General features: G+C 34.9%; 1 protein-coding gene across 1 annotated transcript in view; it reads left to right on the top strand.

Moving 5' to 3' along the window:
• Positions 1-17,205, top strand: part of LOC145242422 (rab5 GDP/GTP exchange factor-like) — a 208,532-nt gene that overhangs the window by 147,902 nt on the left and 43,425 nt on the right. The window contains exon 2 of the mRNA XM_080105472.1: positions 11,551-11,807. Within this exon, the coding sequence (XP_079961598.1) occupies positions 11,551-11,807 (257 nt within the window). The remainder of the gene's footprint in view (positions 1-11,550; positions 11,808-17,205) is intronic.

The raw sequence follows: 17,205 nt of genomic DNA, 5'->3' as shown, positions 1-17,205 counted from the left end.
GCTTCAGAAATTATTTTCAAAATGTGTTTGAGATGTAAAAATAGCATTTTCGTAGTTCATTTGAAGTGTTTCCAAGGGGTGGAAACGTGTAAGTGTCTACTATTCATTGGAATGTTCAATTTTTATTACTCTTTTATTGGGCTGTGGCGAGGCCCCCGGGCGGCCTCGGCTGCGGTCACTCCTGTGTTGTGTTTCTCTCTCTCACTCTCTCTTTCTGCTTGTGTTTTTTTCTTTTCCTTTAGGGTAGGATGTGTGTGTGTGTGTGTTTTATTAGTTTGAAAATGTGTGTACTGTTTTATAGTATTATGAGGTTATTTGCTTCCCTAGGAAGGTGACTGTGATCCAAGGTCGTTACTAATGTATATGTGTGAGGAGGGGGGGAGGGAGAACCAGCTCTTCTGAAATAAGGGTAGGGGTGCTTTCATTCTATTTTGATATTTATTTTTTGGATTCTTAGATTTTAGTATTGTGATTTTTCGTTTCAGTCTTTTCGGGTATTCTTTATATTATGTTTGTTTAGATAGAGGGGTGTATTTAAAAATATGTATAGGGGATTTTTTAATGTTTCTATTTATTTGTCTCCCCATGTGGGTATGGCCAGACCCAGAATCGGTTCCTAGTGTGGGGAAGATCTCGTTCCCCAGAGGGGAGGGGCCAATTGGAGGAGTATAGGTATGGGAAGGGGATGATAGAAGATATGATAGTTGTCTCAGTCATGAGAGATTTCTCCTCCACTGACTGAAGGGGGAGCGGGGTGTTGAAACAGATATTATACTATGGTTCTAGGTGTTTCCTAGTGTTGTTGGTTTCGAGGTTAAGTATGGTTGGTATTGTTCAGTGTGTTGTATTAGAGATAGGGTTGTTATGTCTGTGTGTGGTTGTATGCGCGCTCGTGTGCGTGTTTTAATGTGTCGATTCTGATTTATGTGTGGGTGTGTATATGTATATGGATATGCATGCGAGTGTGCCTTGCATTTCATGTTTTTGTGTGTTGATATTAAGCTCTGTTCAGTTCAGGAGTGAATCTTGTGATGAATTTTTTGTTCCTGTGTAAGTAAATAAAAATAATTGTCTGTTTGGAAGATTGGCATTATTTTGAAGCTGTTTCCACTGCATGTGTGTACGTTTTTTGAAACAGAGGTGTCTGTTATCTGCAATTTTGATGTTGCTCTTATGTAAGGCCACTCTATTGCTGAACTGTTTGGTGGCGCCTATGTATGATTTGTTGTATGCTGTGCATCTTAGTGCATATACTACATTCCTGGAGGTGCAATTTAGATCCTTTTTTATTTTGAATGTTTGTGCTGGGTTTTTGAATGTGTATGTGTTTCCTTCTATTATTATGTCACATACTCCACATCGCGGTTTGTTGCATTTTGTAACCCCTTTTGTGGTGTGTGGAACGAGTTTTGAGGAAGTTAATATGTGTTTTAAGTTTTTGCGTTGGCGTTTGCTTTTTATTATTTTTGTTGCTTTAAGTATGTTGTTTAGTTTGTCATTCTGATTGAGGAGGATAAAGTTTTTTGTTATCTGTGTGAATAGTTCTGGGTTGTTCGTGTTGTGTGTAGAGACGTATGCTAAAATTTGTTCTTTGTTGTGTTCTTTTGGGGTTCTTAGTTGGTCTATTGGAATTTTTTCAGCCAGTTCAATACCTTTCTGTATTAGTGGTAGTGGATATCCTCTTTTCCACAGTGTTATTTGTAGTTCATTCAGTCTAGTCGAACGGAGGTGTCTGTCTGTTACTATGGTGCAGACTCTACATGCTAGGGAGTAGGGTATTGATTTTAGACAGTTTTTAGGATGGTGGCTTTTGAAGTGGAGGTATTGTTGAGTGTCTGTGGGTTTGTGGTAGATGTCTGTGATTATGTTGTTGTTTTTTATTGTTACTAGGATGTCTAGGAAAGGTAGTTCTGTGGGGCTTTGTTCTAGTGTGAAGTTTATTTTTGGGTGTAGATTTTGTAGCAAAGTGTGGAGTTCTCTGATATCCCCCCATGTGGTCTTCCAGAGGATAAAGCAGTCGTCTAGGTATCTTTTCCAAGATTTTATGAAGAGTGTTTTTATATTGTGCCCATACTTTTGCTCTATCCTTTCATAAAGGGTCTCTTCTAGGAAGGCGGGTGTAAGGGTGGCATATGTCGGTGCCATTTTAGTACCCATTGCTGTGCCTAGTATTTGGATGTAGTTGTCTTTATTGAATTGAAAGGAGTTGTTATTGAGGATTATGTCGATGCTATCAATGACGAATTGTTTATTGAATCTGGGGTGTAAAGTCTGTGTATGTTTGTCAATCCAATATGAGATAGCTTCCTTTCCTAGGCTGTGTGAGATATTGCTATATAGGCTGCTAACATCGAATGTGGCTAGTATTGTTCCATCGTCTACTGTTTGTGGTAGGGAGCTAAGGAAGTGTGTGTCATCTCTTACAAAACTTCTGACTAGATTGGTGAAGGGCTGTAATAGTATATCTATTAGGTTGCTAAGTCTGCTTGTTGGGCATGATGGTCCTGCTACTATGAGTCTGAATGTGAGGTTGTTGGGGTTTGGGGTGCTTATGTACTCCGACTTTTGTATGTTGATGGCATGTCTTACCTGGTTAGATTTGTGTATTTTGGGTTTGTTTTTATTGCGAAGTTTGTAAGGAAGTCTTTTTCTTTTTTAGTTAATGTACTATTGTATGTTGTGCAGAGTTTTGTTTTATTTTAGATATGGTTGTGTCGTCTATGTTAGAGCTAATTGGTTTGTAATAATTTTCGTTCCCTAGTGATTCTAAAATTTTTGCTTCATAGAAGTTCTTATTCATTATAACCACTGCACTACCTTTGTCTGCTTCCTTTATAACTAAGTTGTTATTGTGCCGGATTTTTTTAAGTGCTTGATTTTGTTTTCGTGTTAGATTACTGGTGGGTTTTTCTTTTTGTTGGGGGTTGAGGTTCCAGAGCCTTTCAAAGAAAGTATTTAGTTCTTTTGTGTTATGTTTGTTGGGGAAGTATGTTGATTTGTTTTTCACTAGAGAGTCGTCTGTTGTGTTATCACTATCATTAAGTATATCTATGAGTTTAAATTTGCGTTCAAATTCCTTCAGCTCTTTCTTTAACTCTGCTATGTTACTATTTTCGTATTGTTGTGGGAGGTTGTATCTTTTAGTATTGTCATGTGGTAGTGGGTTGTCGGTTGTTGATATGTTGTTTTTTGGAGCATTTTGGTAGTAGTATTTGTGTTTGTATGGTGCCTGTGTTCTTGTGTGGATGTGTGGTGTTCTAGATGGGAGTTTTGGTTGAGCTTGTTGGTGGGGATGGGTGTATGGTATGAATATGTTCCGGTCGTTTCGTTGTGTGTGTTTGGGTCTGTTGTGTGGGTATGTTTGAGAGTGATGTGTGTCTCGTTTCTTACCTTTGTTTCGAAATCTCTCTAGCTGTTGAAATCGGGTATGTTTCGGTTTTTGGTAGGTTTGATTGGTCATGTTCAGTACTTGTTCGTTTTTTTCTTTTTCTGGTAGATTTTTCAGCCAGGTTATCTTCCTTTCGATAATTCTTTTGGATTTTTCCTCCTCCTCTTTGCATTCAGACTCCCAAAGTCCAATAAGGAATTGGTGGGTCTCCTTGGGGCATAGTTTTCTCATATCGTTAAGTATTTTATCGTCGATTTTGGTGTATTCCTCTGTGATGTGTAGCTTTCTGTCCTCCTGTATGTCGATTTCAGCTTGTAGTTTTGATATGTTTAGGGCTTTTTTTTATTTTCTTCTGCTCCTCTGTGTCTTGTGGTGTGACTTTTTCTCAGAATTTGTTTGGGATAAACTGCTCCTCCATGGTTAAAAATGTCCTGTAGGTCAGGGTGGTGTTGCTGCATTTGACTGCACGGTAGTAGGCCATTTTTCTCTTTTTTTTATTTACTTACACAGGAAAAAAAACTTCATTACAAGATTCACTCCTGAACTGAACAGAGCCTAATATCAACACACAAAAACATGAAATGCAAGGCACACTCGCATGCACATCCATATACATATACACACCCACACATAAATCAGAATCGACACAATAAAACACGCACATGAGCGCGCATACAACCACACACAGACATAACAACCCTATCTCTAATACAACACACTGAACAATACCAACCATACTTAACCTCGAAACCAACAACACTAGGAAACACCTAGAACCATAGTATAATATCTGTTTCAACACCCCGCTCCCCCTTCAGTCAGTGGAGGAGAAATCTCTCATGACTGAGACAACTATCATATCTTCTATCATCCCCTTCCCATACCTATACCCCTCCAATTGGCCCCTCCCCTCTGGGGAACGAGATCTTCCCCACACTAGGAACCGATTCTGGGTCTGGCCATACCCACATGGGGAGACAAATAAATAGAAACATTAAAAAATCCCCTATACATATTTTTAAATACACCCCTCTATCTAAACAAACATAATATAAAGAATACCCGAAAAGACTGAAACGAAAAATCACAATACTAAAATCTAAGAATCCAAAAAATAAATATCAAAATAGAATGAAAGCACCCCTACCCTTATTTCAGAAGAGCTGGTTCTCCCTCCCTCCTCCTCACACATACACATTAGTAACGACCTTGGATCACAGTCACCTTCCTAGGGAAGCAAATAACCTCATAATACTATAAAACAGTACACACATTTTCAAACTAATAAAAGAAAACACACACACACATCCTACCCTAAAGGAAAAGAAAAAAACACAAGCAGAAAGAGAGAGTGAGAGAGAGAAACACAACACAGGAGTGACCGCAGCCGAGGCCGCCCGGGGGCCTCGCCACAGCCCAATAAAAGAGTAATAAAAATTGAACATTCCAATGAATAGTAGACACTTACACGTTTCCACCCCTTGGAAACACTTCAAATGAACTACGAAAATGCTATTTTTACATCTCAAACACATTTTGAAAATAATTTCTGAAGCGGACGCTTCACAGAACGTCTGAAACGTGTTAAAAACGATTTCAATGATTTAAAAACATTATTACAATGATCTAAACATAATTCTCAATGAAAAACCAAGACACGGAATAATAAAATAATGTTAAAAAATACACATTGTTGGTGACTACCCCTTTATTTAAATATATATATATGTATAACTTTAGTTCCTTCAGCTATAATTGAAACCAAAACTTATGAAGAATTCTTGATAAAATTATTTATAAAAAAATAGATTACTAAGGTGCTATCAGCTAAGACCGAAATCAAGACTTATGATGAATTCTTGATAAAATTATTTTTTAAAAATAGACTATTACAGTGCCATTAGTTATAATCGAAACTAAAACGTATGAGGAATTCTTGGTAAAATTATTCATAAAAAAAGGTAGATGACTTAAGTGCGATCAGCTATAACTGAAACCAAAATTATGAAGAATTCTTGGTAAAATTATTTATTACAAGAAATGGAAGTACATAACAAACGACCTGGATGTAAGCGTAACACAGAAAATAACATACATGCTATCATATTAATATATAGATGAAAGTTTTCAAACATAACTCAATCTCAGAACTAAAATATATTTTAGCATGTATTTTTGTAATTAAAATATATAGAGGACAAAACCATATGGAAATAAACGTTCATTAACTTATATCTCTAACTTAAGTTAGGTATGTTCATATATTGGTATGTACAGAATTCACACTAAAACTATTTAACGGATCATTATGAATTTTCTATTATGGCTATTATCTGACTCTGCTGCCTTCTACATTTACTAATGCAAGGATTTTTCGGTGTGACCATATTAGCAAAATCTTTTGTCCTGCATAAATTTCCCTATACTGTCCACATTTAATCTACCTCAGAGCTCATCAGATCTAAGCCTGTCCAGCACACATCTATTGTTTCTCCTCATGCTATCTTCTCAATCCTTACTGGCCAGGTTTCACTTCCATTCATTATTACACTGCATACACATGCCTGATAGACTCTTCTCTTAGTTGACAGTGGTAACACTCTGCTGATTAGTAATGGCAAAAGTTTCCTGAGCTCATTTCATTTCTTGTAATCACACTAGCTCTTACTTGTGCTTTCATGGCATCACCAAGGTAACAAACCTTCTTAACAACCTCAATCACTTTTATTGAGATTGTCGGACTGACTTCCTCATCTTGGTGATACGTCTAGGACCACTCGGCCATATGTCACTAGGACATATGGCCGAGTGGTCCTAGACGTTGTATCAAAGTTTACAGTTACCCAAAGGTGCTGAGTTCAATCCTGAACGAAGGCAGTGTAAAGTAACATTCAAAACAGAGAATCAGCAACTATGTCCCAGAGCCTAGCTGGAGTCCGAACACAGTACCTCCGTAATAATAATAAAGGGTTGGGTTCGAGACTCCTAACAAACGGTTCCCCAGTTCGATACAAAACACCTGATGAAGGCCGGAGGGTAAAACGGCCGAAACATTGTGACTATAACAACCAAGATGAGGAAGTCAGTCTGACAATCTCAATAAATGAAAACACCTCATCTCAAAAATACAATTATCAACCTCAATCACCTCACCATCCAAATATACTTTCTTCATAGTTGATTTCTCATCCATCTCTATTGTCTTACACTTTTTGTAAAAATAAATTTTAAAAAAATAACAAGGAAAAAAACGGCACCGTTGCAATATTTGACCCGAATTCTCGAGAGTTTGTTAATCATGGCTCGACCGGTAATCACCAGATTAAGGCGAGCGAATAAGACGCAGACGAATTTCAAAACAAACAAACCCGAGGACAAAAAAATGAAAATACAATAAATAAAAAAGTAACAATAATATATATATATATATATATATATATATATATATATATATACTAGCAATATTACCCGACTTTGGTTGGGGTTGATTTAATGCCATTTTTATGCTTATGAAGTGTAAGATAAAATAAATATGCAAAAATATAAATTTTCGAAAAAAAAATCTCAATCGAAATTTATGAGAAGATTAAATGAGAAAAGAAAGAATTATAAATAAGTGTTCATAAATGCATAAGTAATGTGGTTTTATTGTTACAAGGAATGTTTTGTTTTGATTAGTTAGTAAAAAAAAAATCATTTTTAATAAATTAATGAGTTTGTATTTGTATAAATAAATGTTATTTAAAGTGTTAATTAAAGTCAAGTTAATGAAAAAAATGGAAGAACTATTTTTTTTCCAATTAACGGAACAACAATAAGAAGTTACGGTGTCCAAAAAAAACAAAGAAAGAAAGAAAACATGCTGTAATGGTCGTCTGTACATGCGCTGTCAAGTGTGTAGTAGTATGAACAATTCCATAACATAAATAACGGTATCAGCATCGGTGTGACTCATCGTTAAGCAACGACCTGGAAAAATGGCCAGTCATTTTCATTTGCATACGTATAATAATACATAGCAAATATCTGTTGCCAATACTAGTTGGAAACATTTTGATGCTAAAACCTAGCTTAAAATGCTACCAGGGACACCAAGTACCTTTGTGTGAAATTTCATAAAAATCAGTCCAGCCATTTTTGAGTCTATAATGAACGAAATCATACACACACAAAGTCACAATTGCAGAGATATATATGATAGGACTTTGTTGTTGAATAAAAAAAAAATGTGCAAAAATAAAATTTAATAAACAGTACAACTTTTCTGGACAAAAAATAATTTTTTTTTCAAGAAAAGTTGCATTTTATATTGTTGATTTTATTTTTTGCAAACTTTTTTCTTTAACAACAAAGGTCCTTTTTTTTTTTTAAGAAAAGATGAATGTTTTTTGGGTTTTTTTTTTTTAAACTAAATTGTTAGGTGAAAGTACAGCTTTTTGTTTTTTTTGCAAGAAAACTTAATTTTTTCCAGAAAATTTGCAGTAAACTTTTTGTCAAAGGAAATTGTTTTTTATAAGAAAAGATGAATGATTTTTATGAAAACTGTAATTTGTTGGGTGAAAGTACAGAAATTTTTTTTTTTTTTTTTTTTTTTTTTTTCAAGAAAACTTCCAAATTCTTTCAACAATTTTTTTTTACAGCTTTTTATTGGTGGTGGAAGAACTTTCTAGAGATGAGAATATTTCCTTAGAAATCTTTATTTCAGTTGACTGTTGAACGGCCAACGATGGCAAAAAGGGAGGAGATGGGGTAGAGGAAATGAAAGGAAGCTCTCCAACTATATAGATTTTGGAAATGTGATTTATGATGGAGACAAAAAGATTTTCAAATTTTTGTCTCCATGTAAATTCAATTAGATATGTATCAAGAAGCTAACGCTTGGTTCTGCACTCTGCCTTGTTTTGCTTCCTTCCACTTTCTTTAGATGTGATTCATTATTGTTTGTTGCAGGGTCTACAAAATGCAGACTATGATTCACAATTAGGTGGTTGAATCCTTCTCCTCCAACTTTGTTATAGGCTTTCCAACAATTGGATACAACTGTGGTCCCCAGCAGAATATATTTGTTTATTATTGGAAAAGAGGGTTTCAGCATTTTGATTTGGTACGGGCACCCAAGAAGCTCTCCTTGTTGGTTGTGTCATAGCCGCCAAAGACCTATAGCGGTTTCAGGATTCTCCCAACATTGTTTCCATTGGTTGAAAAGAGACATCTATTTCGACTGTGTGCCCTTAGCCTCCAATCTGCTGGGGTTCCTGGTAAATTTCTCTGATAAAGTTCTTCTAATCTGTATACGTGTGTTCCAAAACAATATCACATTCCTTTTGTATGTTTTTCAGGTTAGCCATTTCGTACGCCCACAAATTATCTTTATGATTGTGGGAATCTTCAAGTTGGATTGGGCAAAAAAACAATCTTGTGCGCTAGGAGGCCTACTGTTTGCACTGTGCATTTGTGCATCTCCACGGGAAACCATCCTTAATATACACTCTTTGTTCCAGTACACACTTGTATATACAAGTCTTCGGTTTAGTACATTTGGACATAGCCAATTCGGTATCAAATTAGTGCTTTGTCGTTATATTTTTTAATATTTTTCAAATAAAGTAAACATTTTTTTCTTTGAATAAAACTGAAATAAAAATTATTAAAAGAAAAAATAATTTTAAAAAAAAAGAATTAAAAATAACCATGTTTATTTAAAACATGACAACACTCAGTCGTCAACGAGATTATATGTTCATATTGTTTTTCTTAATAAAAAACTTTCACATATTTTAAAGTTCTGAATATTAAAAAAATTATAAAATAATTAACCAAAAAGAGTTGCAAAAACATTTTTCCATAAAAAAACAGTTAAATTGATATAAATATTAAAAAATTCTAACTGTATTTAAATTGCAACACAAAAATAGACAACATTCAGTCATCAACAATTTTCATATTGTTTTTCTTAATTAAATGAAGAAAGAACTTAAAAATGAGTTGCTTATGCACTTATGTTACCATGCTGAAACAATATTATTTAGAAAGCCATTATTAACATAAGGAGGGGAGAATCTCTTGTAACTATTCTGTACTTTCACTTAACAATTTAATTAAAAAAAAAAATATTGTGAAACTTCAATTTAACTTTTTTTTTTTTTAGATAGGCATCACCAGTTATCAAGGCCTTGAGGCCACTCGAGGATAAGGGTTAAAGAATGTACAGTAGAAATTGGACAATATAGTAATCGTTAGTAATGGAAATTTGGTAAATTTGTTAACTCATATGGAATGGCTCATCAAAAACTTATTTACGTTAGACTTGAAGACAGCCATATTGTAATCAGCTGGAAAGCAGGAAAACTGAAGACAATTCCATAGGCGTGCAATTCTAATAAAGAAGCTTTGCTCATGGAATCTACGTTTAGGTTTAGGTACAGATAAAAAGTGGGGGAAATTATTGATAGTGATTTCTGTTAGACGGGTGTTTCTTGTGAAAGTTTGGCGAGGGGGGGGGGACCATAGATTGGAGCTCAGCCGAGCACTTGCCATGAAAATGACGATAAAGCAGAGACAAACTCGCAACATTTCTTCTGTGAGAGGTTGTAGGGAAGAGAAAAGGACATCCCCTACAAGGCTACAAAGTCTATTTTGAACTCTATCAAGGCAGGATAAGTCCTTTCTAACAGCTCCTGCTCAGAAATACTATTTAAAAAATTACATGGTAACATAAATGTATTAGCACTTTTTTTTTTTTTTAAGAAAAATATGAAAATATGATCTTGTTGTTGATGACCGAGTGTTGTCTGTTTTTGTGTTGTGTTTTAAAAAATACTAACCTGGGTGCCTGGCGTTGCCCAGATGTTTGAAGTATGTGTTCAGCAAAAAAAAAAAAAAAAAAAAAAGTAGTAACAGGCAGGCAGGCTCGAACCTGTACCGCAAAGGAGGAAAAAAAACGTAAAAAAATAAAAATGACGTCTTTGCTGTTGCGCTCATCGCCAAACCAGAAGTGACGAATGTTTGAATTAAGGCTAGTAAATCGAAAAGAGGGGATGACTTTCGAAGATATCAGTGAAAAAAGCGACCCCTTCCTGTAGAAAAGTGCCCAGTTGAGGGTGAAGGAATTATGTTTTTAACCAAATTTTCGATATTTGTCGTCAGAAGGGTCAAGCTTCAAAATGATACCGATCTCGTGAAAACCTGTTGCCTCTGTCAAAAGTTTTTGTGAGACATACATACATTTAAACAGATAGGTGAGATTCATATAGATGGTTATTTTTTGTGCTTATGCACTTATGTTACCATGCTATTTTTTAAATAGTATTTTCAAATTAAATTGAAGTTTCACAATATCTTTTTGTTAGGTGAAAGTACAGAATAGTTAGAAAACATCCTCCCCTCCCCCATGTTAAGAATAACTTTCTAAGTTATTGTTTCAGCATGGTAACATAAGTGCATAAGTACAAAAGAACTTTAAAATATTTAAGGTTTTAATCCTTGGAAAATTATTAACCAAGAAGAGTTTTGCAAGAACATGAATTTTCTTGAAACACTTAAAGTGATTTGTATATTGTCTTAACTTTTTAAATATGTATATATTTGCATATTGTCTTAACAATTAAATATGTATATATTTGCATATTGTCTTAAAAAAAAAGTTATAAAATCTTTATGAAAATGTGACTGCGTCGTTGACACCGAATTGTCCCTCTGCCGGATGTGCCATACCGAAACAGCCCATTCCCATAAGTCTTATACTTCATTCTGGTTGATAGCAGTTTCTTCTCCTGGCAATAAGAGATAGTCTGCTTCGGTGTTTGCATTTCTTTTTTTTAAAGAGCATGCACCTGCTATTATCTTTTTGGGGTTTGAAACTGAATTTATTTTTCGTTTTGTTTTTTTTTTTCATTCAATTTCTTCCAATCCAAAAGTCATCTGCTTCTATTTCAATAGCACTTTTTCATTGGCTGATCAAACGCTTAGCCATTGAATTGAAATGAAAAAAAATTAAACAGAAAAAACTACCCCCCCCCCCAATGAGTGATTCAACATATTTTCATTTACTTTTTTCTAAACCTTTTCTTCATTATCCTTCATTCACCATAAAGTGATTACATAATAAAGTCAGTATTGACATGTTTTTAATTTTTTTCTTTTCCATTTTGTTACTATTTCAGATATTATAGAGATGGATGCTAAGCGAGCCCCCCAGGATAAATTAGCATGCCTTGTTCGTTGCAGCAAGCATATATTCGATGTGTTACGTGAATCCAAAGACAGTCCTGCTAGTGCAGACGAATTTCTTCCTGCCCTCATCTACATCGTACTTAAAGCAAATCCTCCTTTGTTGCAGTCGAACATCCAGTATATCACACGCTTTGCCAATCCCAGTCGATTAATGAGTGGAGAGGCAGGGTATTATTTCACTAACCTGGTAAGTATGCAGACATATTTCTGCTGTATATCCATTGATATAGATCAAGTAAAAATTCGACAGTTTAAAAGAACTGATTTAATATGACACTATCTGACATAATTTAAAAGTCACACCTTTCAAAAGGAAAACAAAATCTGTATTTTCAACTTGGTCTCAATAGTTTTTTTTATTCATTTTAAACACAATGTACTGGTCTGCTGTTGCTCGGAATCCATTATGTTCAAATTTGTTTTGTAAATATTTCTGTTCCATAAACACACCATTTTTTATAAGGTTACATAACTAAGCTAAAAAAAAAAACTAAAAATAAGGAACACAAAATTTTACTAAAACCATAGAACCTGCTTTTTCAATTTAAATATTTAAGAATAAAATAAGAACTGAATAATATCTTAAAATCAACTCCCACCATCCATATAATTTAAGAAAAGAATTGTCTGTTGCCTACAATAGCGAATAAAGGCAATATGTAGTAACAGCAATATATATTAAGAGGAGATGAACAATTTAAGAGAAACCCTCCACCAAAACAACTATCTAGAAAGCATGACATCAACTCCAAAAAATCTGAACGAAACGCCAAAAGGACACTACCTGAAAACTTATCACAGTTTGTATAGCATACATAAAGGGGTGTTGGAAAACATTTCAAAGAATATGACATCAGGATAGTATTTATGGGAAACTCAACTCTTAGAAATCATCTTGTGCAGGTCAAGCCTACTGTAGAAAAAATGATGGCTTTCTTTGCAGCTGCTTTGATGGTTTGTATGCAGCGTTCTGCCATGCCATTCGATTGGCGGCATCTGGGAGAAGAGATGATATGCTCAAAATCCTATGTTTTAGCAAATTCTCTAAAATGCTGGGAGCTTAACTGTGAGCCATTGTCATTGATAAGCCTTTCTGGTACCCCTTGTTCAGCAAGGATTTGCTTGATACAACCAATTATTTCCCTGCTGGAGAATTTTAATCCCGTTAATGCTGAAAATGTTAGTAGCTATGATTTGCTATGGTCGTATGGGGATCTCATGTGGCATGCGGGTCTTAGCCGTTTGAGACTTCTGGAGTTCTTGACATATGGTGCATTGCTGTATTATCATGTAAATGTCATTATTGATGCCAGTCCAAAAAACACAAGTTTTGGCTCTTAGTTTACATTTGTCATTTCCTTGTCACTCGTAATATAACTTTTCTAATATCTCCAGTTGCATTAATTTAGGGATCAGTATCCTGTTATTTTTTAGCAATACACCATTCTCAATAGAGAACTCATCTCAATAAGACCAGTATAATTGTAGTAGCATTACGAGCGTATGCTGTATTTTCATGGACATCGGCAATATTACATGCCTAATGTGCTTCAACAAGTCATATCTTTTTTTATTTGTGGGTCAATTTTTTAAAGAATTACATTGACGGAAAGAGAATAGAATAAGCATTCCAATGATGTTAATTTATTTTTCTTTTATGCGTTCAATGTTTTTATGCTCCAAGTTAAAAATGAAAAAATGGTAAAAAATGACAGCAACAAAAAGGGAAACTGTTTTTTCAATGTTTAAATTTCATTGTTACGTTCGGATACATATGTGTGGGGTTAAATTTGATTGGATATGGCTGAAATTTTACAGGCTATATAAACATAGAAGTCCATCTCTACTGGACTTTGATTTATATTTTTATGACTACATGAAGCAAAGTTACGACCAAGCAAAGTTGACAAAGAATATTTCAAAATTGATAAGATAAATCGATATTTATCATCCCTTTTCATATAGATAAGAGTTTCAGAATTATTTTTATGTACAATATGTAAATATTTGGCAATAATAAATTGTGCGGAAATTTCTTTAAAATGTTATCTTTTTATAGAAATTCAAATCCGCTTAATGAGGAAACGGTTAGCTATGCACTAATGCGCTGAGCAAAGTCAACGCATTAACAAGTTTCGTTTGTATTCTCTTAAAAAAAAGAAACTCTTTTTCTGCTTTCAAAACGAAAGCAGAAAAATCAGTTTCGTTTTTTATTCTGAGTTGGTCAATTTAAAAAAATTATTTTGAAGTTTTTCAAATTTGATTTCCAAACAATACTATTTTGTTGTTTTTAACGCTTTTAGTACACATGTACTAAAAGCGTTAAAAAACAACAAAATGTATTAAGTACATGCGTTTCTGTTATTGTATTTATAACTTCTTACTTATGTTATTATTTAGAAACCCATTCTTAACATGAGGAACGTAGGGTGTTTTGTTAACTATTCTGTAATTTCACCTAACAATTAAATAAAATATATCGTTAAACTTGAATTTTGAATCTGGAAAACAAACCCATTTTTTTTTTAACTGAGGATATCTAAATAATAATAATTAGGCGGCTCGATAAAGAATTTCATTGTGATGCATTTTGTAAATTTTTACCTTGTTTCCACCTTAACATTTTTCTTTAAAATGACTACTTTTTAAGGTTTTCGAGTATGCTGAAAACAAATGTTGCATTTAAATTTTCCGCAAATAAGTAGCTTTCCGGATATTAAGCAATGTCATTTCTTATGCTGGTGACAATCTAGGTGTTACGTTCGCGCGATATTACCAAATTTCTTGAAATGTTGAGGTTTGTAATTTAGCCCACTTTTTCTGAAGAAAAATGTCTGCAAAAAAAGCCTAAGTTTTGGCATTTGAAATTCTCATAACTTTTGAACTACTGATGGTATTTGCATAATTCAAACAGTTTTAAGCATCTTTTACATAGCTCTTTTCATGCAAGTTGATAAAATAACAATTATCTAAAAAGAAAAATATCAAATTGTGATGCAAATTGAAGGTCTTTATGTAGATTTCTGTGAGATTCTGGCCAACTGTTAAGAATCAGCACCCTCAATTCGCACAAAATTGGTTTGACGTTCATTGCTTGATGGATCTGTGTTAATTTTTCGATTAAGACTTGTACAAAAGTCTACCTTTATGTCTAGGTCAATGACTTCTTTATTCCTTTTGCCGGGCAGTCTGGATAATCCATCAGCCAGTAGCATCTCCTTGTTTGGTCGACACTTGATGATCATGTCATATTCTTGAAGTTTTAATAGCATTTGTTGAAGTTGGGGTAGTGCTGCTGTTAAGTTCTTGAGGCAAATCATCCCCAAAGGTTTGTGGTCACTTTCAACTTCAAATGAACAATCGTAGATATGTTTGAAAGCATTCACAGCCAAAAATGACAGCCAAGAGATCCCATTCAATATTGGCATAGTGCTGCTTTGTTTCGGTCAACAATTTTGAAGCGAAAGCTATGGGTCTGCCTTCTTGGATTAGGGCTGCTCCCAATCCTCTGGATGATGCATCCACTTGTATAATAGACTTTTTTGAAGGGTCATAATAGCAGAGGAACATATCCTTGCATATTAAGTCTTTTATCTCTTGCAGCAATTTCTGCTATGGCTCCATTCGTAGTCATCTTTTTTCAAGAGTTCTCTGAGGTTTACCGTGAAGTCTGAAAGCCTAAGAATGAATGGTGCCATGTAGGTAATAATTCCTATGACCTTTTGCAACTCTGCTACCTTAGTTGGGCTTGGGAGTGATTTTATTTTGTCCACTTTTGGGGATCTGTGTGTGTCCCATTCTCATCGAAGATAGCACCAAAGAATTGATTTGTTTTTGATTGATTGCACATCTGCTGCTGTTGAATGTGAGGATAGCAGCAGATGTGCAACCTACATCAACTTTTGTAGGTTGTGGTCATGTTCTTCTTTGGTTTTTCATGGTTGATGACGTCATCAATCAAAGCTAATGCGCCAGAGCACATGTTCATCTTTTGTCGGGCATTCTTTTGAAACAATATCTCCCAAAGGGTGAATTGAAAATGGTCAGTAGCAGTGACTCTCTGTCAAGCTCGTCTGACCAGTAACCAGTTTTTGCATTGGAGAAGAATTTAGTACCAGACAGTTTATGTGAAAGTTCCTCCATGGTTGGGGATTTGTGGTGACAACGCATGATGTTTTTGTTTAGATCTTTTAGATTGAGACATTGGCAAAGTTTGCCATTGCTCTTGTGCACATATTTACTGTTTACCCAATCCATTGACTTATCAACCTTTTGAATTATTTCTTGGGATACCAGTTCATCGAATTCTGTCTTTATCTCATCATTCATGTGGATGGAGTATTTCTTGGATGCATGAATTATAGGATGGTTGTTTGGACGAAGCACAATATGGTTCTCCCCGGCAAAGTTGCCAATCTGATCGAATTGGTCTATCAGATCTCTTGTAGAGTTGATTGGGGTATAATTTGAAGGAGCGAGTTGGGCATATCCTTTCTCAATGGGACAGTGTAATGTGACCAATTTTAATTTCTGAAATGGTCATCTTAATATGGTTGGTCCATTGGAGGTTATCACATAGAACTTCACAGACCTCCATACATCTTTATAGATCTGTACTGTGGAATACTGGAGCCATTGTATGCAGTAAGAACCGCTGATTTATTCTGTGTTGTGCCTATGTGTGGGTGTTCATTCTGGTCTACACATTCTGGAAACATTTGCTGGAATGTGCACAAGGGGAGTACTAATGTTCACCTTGATCTTCAGTTCATGAACACTTTTCCTGTTTGGTAATATATAACGTCCAGTGTGATAAATGCTTCTGATCGAGAGCTCTTTTTTCTGTAGGCCTGCATTGAACAAAATGATAGCTTCTCAAATTTATCAACCACCTGGTTCTGAACGTTGATACAGCTCTGACGATTTTTAAATGTAGGTTGTGCCGGTACAAATTTCTTATATTTGTTTGGGTTGGCCTGTTCATTTGTGTTGGCCTGTTTGTTTTTTTGTTTGTTTTACTTTTTTGTTCTGGATGAGTGATTCTTACATCCACATGCTGAGCAAATGCTGTCTCAAGTTGGGCAATTCTCATGCCGTTGCTGAAGCCCACATCTACCACAGACGTCTGTGCTCTCTTGCATTTATTTGTCACTCTTTACTTGTAGCTCTCCCATTTTTTTCATGTAGTCAATTGAAGCCTCATAGCTTCTACACATATTTAGCATTTCCGGCATAGACATGACCTCATTTTTGCTTAGTACTTTTGCAACTCCGGAAATTTACTTCCAACAATTATCTAGTCAATCACACATTTTTCCAGCTCTCGTTCATCCATGAACTTACATTTGAGTGCTTGCAGTCTGCACCTAGTGAGGAAATCAATATTTTCTGCTTCGTCTTGAGAGTAATTTTGTAAGCAAAAACATGCAATCCAAAAATTAACTTGAGGCTTTTTCTGTTTTAAGAATTTCTCCTAAATTATAGCAAGATTGCGTCTGTCGACCTCATTTGTGAATGACCAAGAATTATATTGCCTTAGCTCTTCTTTCCCTGACAACAAAAGAATATTATCCATTTGTTCGTCC

The sequence above is a fragment of the Euprymna scolopes genome, chromosome 21 (genome assembly GCF_053919585.1).
Source record: "Euprymna scolopes isolate OS-2025 chromosome 21, ASM5391958v1, whole genome shotgun sequence".
In the NCBI taxonomy this organism is placed as follows: Eukaryota; Metazoa; Mollusca; class Cephalopoda; order Sepiida; family Sepiolidae; genus Euprymna; species Euprymna scolopes.
Note: the sequence above shows the minus strand (reverse complement) of the source record. Positions and strands in the feature narration are given on the sequence as shown.